The sequence below is a fragment of the Merops nubicus genome, unplaced genomic scaffold (assembly GCF_000691845.1).
Source record: "Merops nubicus isolate BGI_N331 unplaced genomic scaffold, ASM69184v1 scaffold24696, whole genome shotgun sequence".
NCBI lineage: Eukaryota > Metazoa > Chordata > Aves > Coraciiformes > Meropidae > Merops > Merops nubicus.
The window spans coordinates 13,955-22,537 of NW_008614753.1; the positions used below are offsets into that span (position 1 = coordinate 13,955).

The 8,583-nt window shown below is 37.4% G+C and overlaps 1 protein-coding gene across 1 annotated transcript in view; it reads left to right on the forward strand.

The window, feature by feature from the left end:
• The window catches only part of ANXA11 (annexin A11), a 14,233-nt gene extending 6,917 nt beyond the window's left edge, over positions 1-7,316 (forward strand). The window contains exons 10-14 of the mRNA XM_008942340.1: positions 963-1,056; positions 1,814-1,909; positions 4,389-4,447; positions 5,081-5,203; positions 7,233-7,316. Coding sequence (XP_008940588.1) covers positions 963-1,056; positions 1,814-1,909; positions 4,389-4,447; positions 5,081-5,203; positions 7,233-7,292 — 432 coding nt within the window. The 3' untranslated portion in view covers positions 7,293-7,316. The remainder of the gene's footprint in view (positions 1-962; positions 1,057-1,813; positions 1,910-4,388; positions 4,448-5,080; positions 5,204-7,232) is intronic.
• The last annotated feature ends 1,267 nt before the right edge of the window (positions 7,317-8,583 follow it).

Sequence of the window (8,583 nt, forward strand, 5' to 3'; positions counted from 1 at the left end):
GTTATAGGAACAACAAGGCAAGGAAGATTAAACTTCCAAATATACAAAACCCAAATGTTGTGCTGAGGCTCCCCAGTGCTGGATCTCACTGGATTGAGATGGATTGAGGCTGGATGCACAATCCTTGGACGTGGATGGAGGCAGGGAAGAGTCTGTAGATCAGGCCCAGGTCTCCAAGATGGCCACGGCCACGTGTAGCACAGGGAAACCACCAGCAGCAGAAGCAGCGTGTGTCCGGGATGAAAGGCAAGGGAGCAAGAGAAAGAGGAAGAGAGCAAGAAGAGGCAGAGGCGTGCCTTTCTCGCCCCTTTTATAGACCTTGGCAGGAAGTCCCGAGGACAGGAAGAGTGCAGTGGGAACAGGACAGGGGTACGCCCCTTTCATTCAGGCCTGTACCTGGTTTAGGGTTTCAAATCTCCACCCACCAGGGGCAGCAGGTTTCAAACCATTACAGCCTGTTATTTAAGGAACTCTGGATTTTTGCAGCAAATGGGGCACTTGGACTTAGTAATGCTTGCCCTGTTAGTTTTTTGTGTGTGTGTGTGCCATTTCACCACATAGCAAAGGGAAACACCTGTATCCTTTAAGCAGGGTACTGTCATATAAATAGTAATGTAATTAGATTTCTATACAGTATGCCTTAGGTAAAAGAGATTAATATTTTAATTTTAAATAGGTAATTTAAAGAGGTAATTTTAAATAATTTTTCCCCCTTTAGTAATCTGGAGGTCTTGTGTTTGAGCACTTAAGCATCAGCAAGCTAGGAAGACTGCAAGCATGGCATATTATAGGAGTGTTAGAACTAGGTGCCATTTAATGCTTGCTACTGTTTTCCAGCAGTACATAGCCTAAGAAATAAATATAAAAAAGAGGAGAGGCTGCAAGGAAGCAGATCTGTAACTCAGCTTTTCAGCCTGACTGCTTTTCTGAGCAATGAAGTGTGAATTCCCTTCTGTGTTCAGGAGCTATATGCAGCTGGAGAGAACCGGCTTGGAACTGACGAATCCAAATTCAATGCCATTCTGTGTGCAAGAAGCAGGGCCCACCTCAGAGCAGGTAATGATGTCCTGTACATAAACAGAGACTTGGTTCTGTTGTATGTAATGATAAAAATGTACAGCACTGCTGTGTGCTGGAATTTCCCCCATCTGTAAAATGAGTGTAATGAGACCTTGTTGAAAAGCAGGGTGAATTCTGCCTAAGGGGAAGGGTACACAGGAATTGCATACTATCATCCTATTTCTTAAAAATCGGAGCAGGTAGAGGCCACACTTGTTGAAGTGTTTCTCTTATAAAAGAATTGAACATCTAGAATTGTTTGAATTTTTCATGCTTGTGTGTGCACAAGATGCTTTCTTTCCCTTCCCCTTTAACTTGATAGTGAATAGGTGTTACATCAGTCTGCAGTGCTGGAAATGTTCTAGTAACTACATAGAACTCTTGAAACTACTACATATTAAGGCAGTTATATGGAGAGGAAAGGAATGTGGGTGTGTGGGAGAACCTGAACGTTTTCTTCTTGATTTTATTGACACCTAAAGCTTTCTTAGAAGAATTTTCACTGTTTCCACTACAGTGGTTTCTTGAGCTAGCCCGTTAAAAATGACAGAACTAGACAAGCTAGAAAGAGCATAATGACCTGTAAATATAACAATGTGATTGATAGTATAATATTAATCTGTGAGATGTTTAAACTTGTCTAAGTATATTATAGTGTCAAGTTGAGAAGTGCAACTGAAGTGAAGCCATCCAGTGTGCACTGGTGCCACTTTTTGTGAGGTGGACTCCTGAAATCTTTCTCTTCTATTAACAGTCTTCAGCGAGTACCAGAGAATGTGTAACAGGGATATTGAAAAGAGCATATGTCGGGAAATGTCTGGAGACCTGGAAAAGGGCATGCTGGCAGTAGGTACGTGTCATCTTAGCAAGTGCAGTCCTGGTATCCCACTACAATGGGCTGAGACGGTGGCGTCTGTGACTCCAGCTAAGGGTGTTCTTTTTAGTAATAATTCCAGTTTTGTGCTTTTTACATTGAGCTTTCTGTGAAGTCAGTTGTGGTTACTAAAGCAGGACACTTAATTGACCTGAAAATGACAGACAAAGCTTTTGCTTCAGGCAGCTGTAAGATTTAAATTTCACGTGTTAAAGTGGGGAGAGAACTATTAACTGTACTTGGTGTTGTTAGAAGGAATGGTGAGAACTTGCACCAGCTGCTGAATCAGTGAGAATGGAAAATTTGACAGACCTTTGGAAATCAAGCAAAACACAGGCATTAACTCTCCAATTAGTTACCTATACCTCTTTTTAGTAGAAAGAAAACTTCAAATATGATTGCAAAGGGGTTGTTTTTTTCCATGTTTCCTGTGGTTACAGCTCTGTTAAATCTTTGTTTTTAAGTGCCTTCAGTACTGCAGAAGAGTAAAGATTCTTACCTCAAGTCTGCTGTTGTTCCTTGGGAGATAGTCATTAGTTTCCAAGAGGCTGGGACAAGGCCTCAGATTCTGCAGTGACTTTATTTGGAATGTTTTATTCTAGATAAAATTGTTGACCTCTTTGTTTCTCTCGTCTTTTGTCTCTTGTCTCTTAGACAAGACTACTTCCTTATGTCTCCATTTCTTTTCCTGTTTATTACTGTGAATTTACTGTGGTATCTAGATCTGCTTTTCTTTGGTTTTGAATATGGTAGTGACTAGAAAAGTGATGTAACAAAAAAAACCAAAACAAGCCCAAATTAAAAAAACTTACTAAAATAAACATGAAAAAATGTACATTGCATCACTTGGAAACAAGACAGGACATTTGGCTCAACTGCAGCAGGTTTGTTTCATGGAAGTTTCTAAATTTTGCAAAATAAGAATCAATTTTAGAATTTTTTTCACTCCTGTCTTATGCATATATGAACTATGAAACTATTGTTCTTACTCTGCTGGGCCAAGCTGTCACTATAGTGGCCTTTTAATGATCCAGACTGGCTTCTGTTGGTGTGATATATTTGCTGACCTTTTCCAGGATTCAGAATTTGTCACCTCAAAAAGTACTATTAGAATATCAGACTTAGAGAAAAGTATTCACTAGTGTTTGTAGAAAAAGATTGTCTTGGTAACGAAGTCCTTTGACTTCATGGAGCTTTTCAGTCACTTGTCAGGTACAGAGCAAGAATTACCCTAATATTCACTGAATAACTCCTTTACAGAATAGATTATTTATTTATTTATTTATTTACATGCATATATATATGCATACACATGCATATATATCTTTATTAATTATTGATGTTAGCATCATTTATTCTGTGAACCTTATTTTCAGGAAAAAAAGGTTTTCTAATTGAAAATATTTAATTTTGCTTTCTTTAAAGCTTTCTGGATTATACAGCTGGTAACTTAAAATAACATCTTTGACCATCTTAAAGTGCAAGTGTGTTATTTTAGCTAAATACTGTGATAAACATGCATTTCATTTGTCATTTGCTCTTGAGTGTTATTATATGTATCATTGATAGTTGTGTGTGGTGAACTGCTATCTTTCACCTACATTTTCCTATTCAGAAAAGTACTCTTTCCTATACAGAATGTGTGTTGGTGTGAAATACATATTTAGCTTTAACTCTTTGTTCTGTATTGATTTTACTTTATTGGGTTTTATACCTTTTTGTGCTATCAGTATAAGTCAGGTGTGGTTTGTTTTCTGTGTAGTTTGCCACAGATTGCATGATTGTTTACTTGTAACCAACATAGGACCAATATATAGATTCTTAACTCTGGTGAGTGATGGAGAATTCTTTCATCATCCTGATTAACAGGAAAGTAATTTGATTTAGAGTTTGCTCTTTCAAATTTCTAATGAACTGTGTTAATTAATATAAAATCCAGTCATTACTAAATAAGCATGTTGAGAATTTTTTGTGAGTCCTGATGAGCTTTGTAGCTAAAAAAAAAAAGTTACTAACTTCACAGTAAAAGTGGCTTCCCAACTTGTACTAGAGCAGGAATTTGACTTGCAGATGCTTATTCTTAAAATTCTTAAATTAGGAAAGAGCCAAGGACACCACTAACTGTGTTCCTTCAAGCCTTGTGCCCCATCCCACTCCCTCTTTCTGGTCACTGAACTTTAAAGATTCATTATGGCTGCTTCACACTTAGTTGGTTTCTAGTGATGGAAAACTTTGCTCTGAGCCATGAAGTGTAGTAGGCCTTTAACTTTATTGCAGCTACTGTTTGGATTAAATATTGTTTCACTGACTCTTTGAAGGAGTGGAAGCTGCATTGTATCAAGTGTATGTTTATGCAAAATTAAAGCATGTGACTATCTGGGGTAAGCTCATATAATGACTCATTTCTGATTGAAGAGAATTATCTGAGTTGTGTAATTCTGGTTTCTTTTTGCAGTTAAGTGCCTCAAGAACACACCCTCTTTTTTTGCAGAGAGACTGCAGAAAGCTATGAAGGTAGGTGTCTGTCACAAGATACATAAATTTACAGTCCGAGGGTTTGTTGTTTTTTTTTTTAATGTTTTACAGCTCATTGGAATGAGCTGTTCAGCTGAAGGTACTACATTTTTCAGTTGGCAGATGAGGAACAGGATGCAGTCATTATTATGAAAGGCTGGAAAAATCTAGGACATTTGGTCTACTTAAATTGATGCATACAACCATATCTTAAACAAAGAAAGTCTTCACGTGGTAAAACACAAATATGCTTAAGACTCATTCAAATTAATATCTTTTAAGTAGGGAGGTCTAGCTGAAGTAAATGCATAGGCCATTAAACTCACCAAACTTTCCTGTCCCTCTGATAACTCCCTTCCTTTTGTTTTTTTTCTCCTTTTACTCTGCAGAGAAATGGCTGTTTGTGTCCTGCCAGTAAATTTAATTTATGAAAGCATGATAGAAAAAGTTCTGTTCAAGCTCACTGAAGGCAGTAGGGTTACGCTAATAAATCATCACTTCACAAACAGATGTTTATGTTATATTATGTTATTTTTAAAGTATATTTATGTTATTTATGTTATATATTGTGTTGTATCACCTGGCATTTCCACACATTATTACTGCATTATATTGCTGTTTTGTTTGTTTCAGGGAGCAGGAACAAAAGACAGAACTCTGATTCGAATCATGGTCTCACGCAGCGAGGTTGACCTGCTGGACATACGTGCAGAGTACAAGAGGATGTATGGCAGATCCCTCTACACAGATATCACTGTAAGACTTGGAGATTTTATCTTCCCTGACATAACATCATTTCTGCTAGTAGAACATGCATCCTTACACTGGATACCTCTGAACTGTGCTGAGTGTTACTGGCTGTGTTTGATTTGCTGCATTTGTCAAGAAAGTGAAGGCTGAAGTGCCAGAGAACAGACAGCACTTGCTTTTGCATGGGGTCTAGATGAACTAGAGATGGGAAAGAAGCCAAGAAACAAGGAAGAAAAGGGAAATTAGTCCAGAGGGGTTTCACAGTCCTGGTCTCTGTCCTAATCTCTGTATATGGTCTTGTAGAAACCATTTAATACTCTGAGCAACAATGGTGCTTCAGCTTGTGTGTGCTGAAGGAGTGTAAAGCTCCTAGTATGCTTTCAAAAGGTTGCATCCTCTTCCTCTTGAAAGTTCAAGATTTTGAAAATAGACTAAAACTTCAGATTCCTTAGCAGTTGATGCACCCTACTACTGCTATTAATAGCTGTAGCAATGGTCAAAAGGATGCCTCTATGCCATTACCCTCTCCCCAGATGGGGAGAGTAATGAGAGCTGGAGAGGAGTGAGTGGTGCAACTTTCATATACCTTGTAATGAAGGTGCCAAATCTGTTGAGCTCCTATTTAATCCTCCTGTTGTTGGTACTGAGGAGCTGCAGCTTGGTGGTGTGTCTGGAAAGAATCCTGCAAAGATAGTGAAGGCTAGCATGCACCAAAAAGTCTTGATGTGAGTCTTCTGCCAGCAGCTTTATGGTCTTTCTGCATTTGGGCCACAGAGGATCACCTAGCAGAAATACTTTCCAGGTGTGTAACTCTGCAGTGAAGGTGTTCTTCTATTACAGGAGTTACATGCCCTGTAGCCACTGCTGTGTGAGTGAAAAAAGAGCAGTGAGACATTGGTCGAAAATCTTTATGGCCCTTTTATTTTTTTCCCCTCTCTTGATCAGGCACTGAAATAATTTTACCATTCAGAAAGAGGAACAGGCTATACCTGTTTAATGGGCTGAACTTATTCAGAACTGTTTCAGTAAAATGGGGCATATGTGTGCACAGCTATGTGTATGTTTCTGTAGAAGAAAGAAAGCAGAGACAACTTTAATTGGAAAGAAAGTTCCAAATTATTCTCTCCCTTTTTTAAAGTGGACAGCACTATCCTTTCAGCACATACATAAACAGGAATGTTTTATGTTTTACACATTGCCATTTACACATGCACAGAATTTATCCTGATATTTGAAGTGTTTCTTCATCATTACTGTAATAATTTTCATCTGGACAAACCAATTTTCAGTCATACTTGAATGTGAAGGATGAGATAAATGTACCAGCTGAAACAGTTCTGTGAAAGGAATTGACAAGCCTCATCAGCCATGGCTAGTTAATAAGCAGCTCCCAGAGAAATACTTTTTATTCCTAAGAGCACCAGACAAAACTCAGCTAGCGGGGCCATTTGTGACTCATTGTGTGTTTGTATGTGCATCCATAGTGACTTCTGCTTCCCACAGCATGAAAAATATCTTCTCTAATTGTGGAAAAAAGCCCCTTAGACCTTTTGGTATCAGGGCACTGTTTGTAGTGTTTGAACATAATAAAGAGTAAACTATCACCGGCTGCCCATGGAAGAATATCCACATTGACTGCAAGGCAAAGAACTTCTGTATTAATATTTCCATATTTTCATACCTTTTGCTGGAAGATGACTTTTCAGGGAGGATTTTTTTTTTTTTATTGAACTATGGCCAGGTAAGTGGTTGAACCTATATACCAAATTGTTTGCTAAAGAAGTATATTCTTTATGGGCACTATTGATTCCAGTTATGGAAGGAGCAGATTTTACTGCATACCTGTATTAGAGTGATTTCTAATTGGAAGGCTTTTTAATTTTGTTTTTTTAAGAGGAAGACACTTGCTTTCTTTCAGCCCTGGCTTCATCTCTTTTGGTTGTTAATGTTGTGTTTAGGATGCTTACACTTCTTTTTCGTCTATTTCAAAGCATGAGTCTTCAACTTTTCTGTTTTGTTTTGTTTTGTTTTTCAGGGTGATACTTCAGGAGACTACCGGAAAATCCTACTCAAGTTGTGTGGTGGAAATGACTAAATGGAGCACTGAGCTTTTCTTGAAAAAGCTAGTATTTTCATGCTTTTGTGTTAAAGTTATCTTTTTTTTTTTCTCCAAAAGTAAATATGTAATGACCAGTTTCTCCTAAAGCAATTACATTTTAAAAGGCAATATTGCATATATCTTTTCAGTTCAAAAGTAGTAGATAATAAATGCCAAAAAAAAAAAAAAAATCAAACTTCTGTGCCATCTGCTTAGGATTCTATATAGTACTCTCAGCAATCCATGAATGATGGGTCATTATTTCTTTTCTACTTATATTATACTTAAATAATGTGTTTTATGGAACAAAAATCACAGTTGTATGATTTAAGGTTTATTTTGTATAAACATTACATGCCATTTTCATGTAAGTTTTATATATATGTTATATGGTGAGTTGGTTTCATTCTAGCATAATCCCTGGTATGTGGAGAGAACAGCCTGGGGGTTTTGCATCTGGTTAAGACTGTTTTAAAGAAGTTTTGTCAAGTTCTGTTTTCTTTCCTTGCTTGTTTTTAAAGATCTGTTCCACATTTCAATCGTATTAGGGCAACTGGCACAAGGCAGTAGTAACGTTGACAGTAGTAAATATTTTGTGGTTAATGTTTTAAAGTTATGGATTGTGACTTAAATATATGTATGTAAGAAGAAATTACAAAATTAAATCTATCTATCTTCTAACTCTTTGCAGACTCTGATATTTGATGTTCATGTTGATATACATGTGAGTGATGACTCAGTTCATGTAATTTAGTTTTTCTATAGAAAAAGTTCTCTACTTGAATCTACAGAATTACTTAGGAATTGCTGTGTTGACAAGAGTTTGGAACTTGTGTGTTGTTGAAAAGTAATTGTCTGTACACAATATATTTAATCTAGTTGTTGCTCAGTGTTTTCATTTTGCGTGTTTCTAATTTCTCTCTCTTGGAACTCAGTTTTTATTCTCAATTAGCATGGGTGACATCTCTTCAGCTTGTCATTCTCGACATAGAATTCTCAACAGAGAAACATGTAAAAAAGTACAAGGCAGGAAGAGGTTTTGGAGCTAGATCATTGAAAACACTGCTTGTTAAACAAGAATGTGCAAACTCCCTCTCTTCTTTCACACACAAATGCACTCTCACTCTCCATTCTGTAAAGGTGAGGCAGGTCCTTTTTCCTAGAGTAAGTTGTGTAGCTTTTGTTGCAGAAGATGAGGCAATCATGGGGGTGGATGGTGGAATTAATTTGGGTTGCATTGTTACTGTGGCAAGGGAGAAGAGCAAAGATCATAGAATCCTTTAGGTTG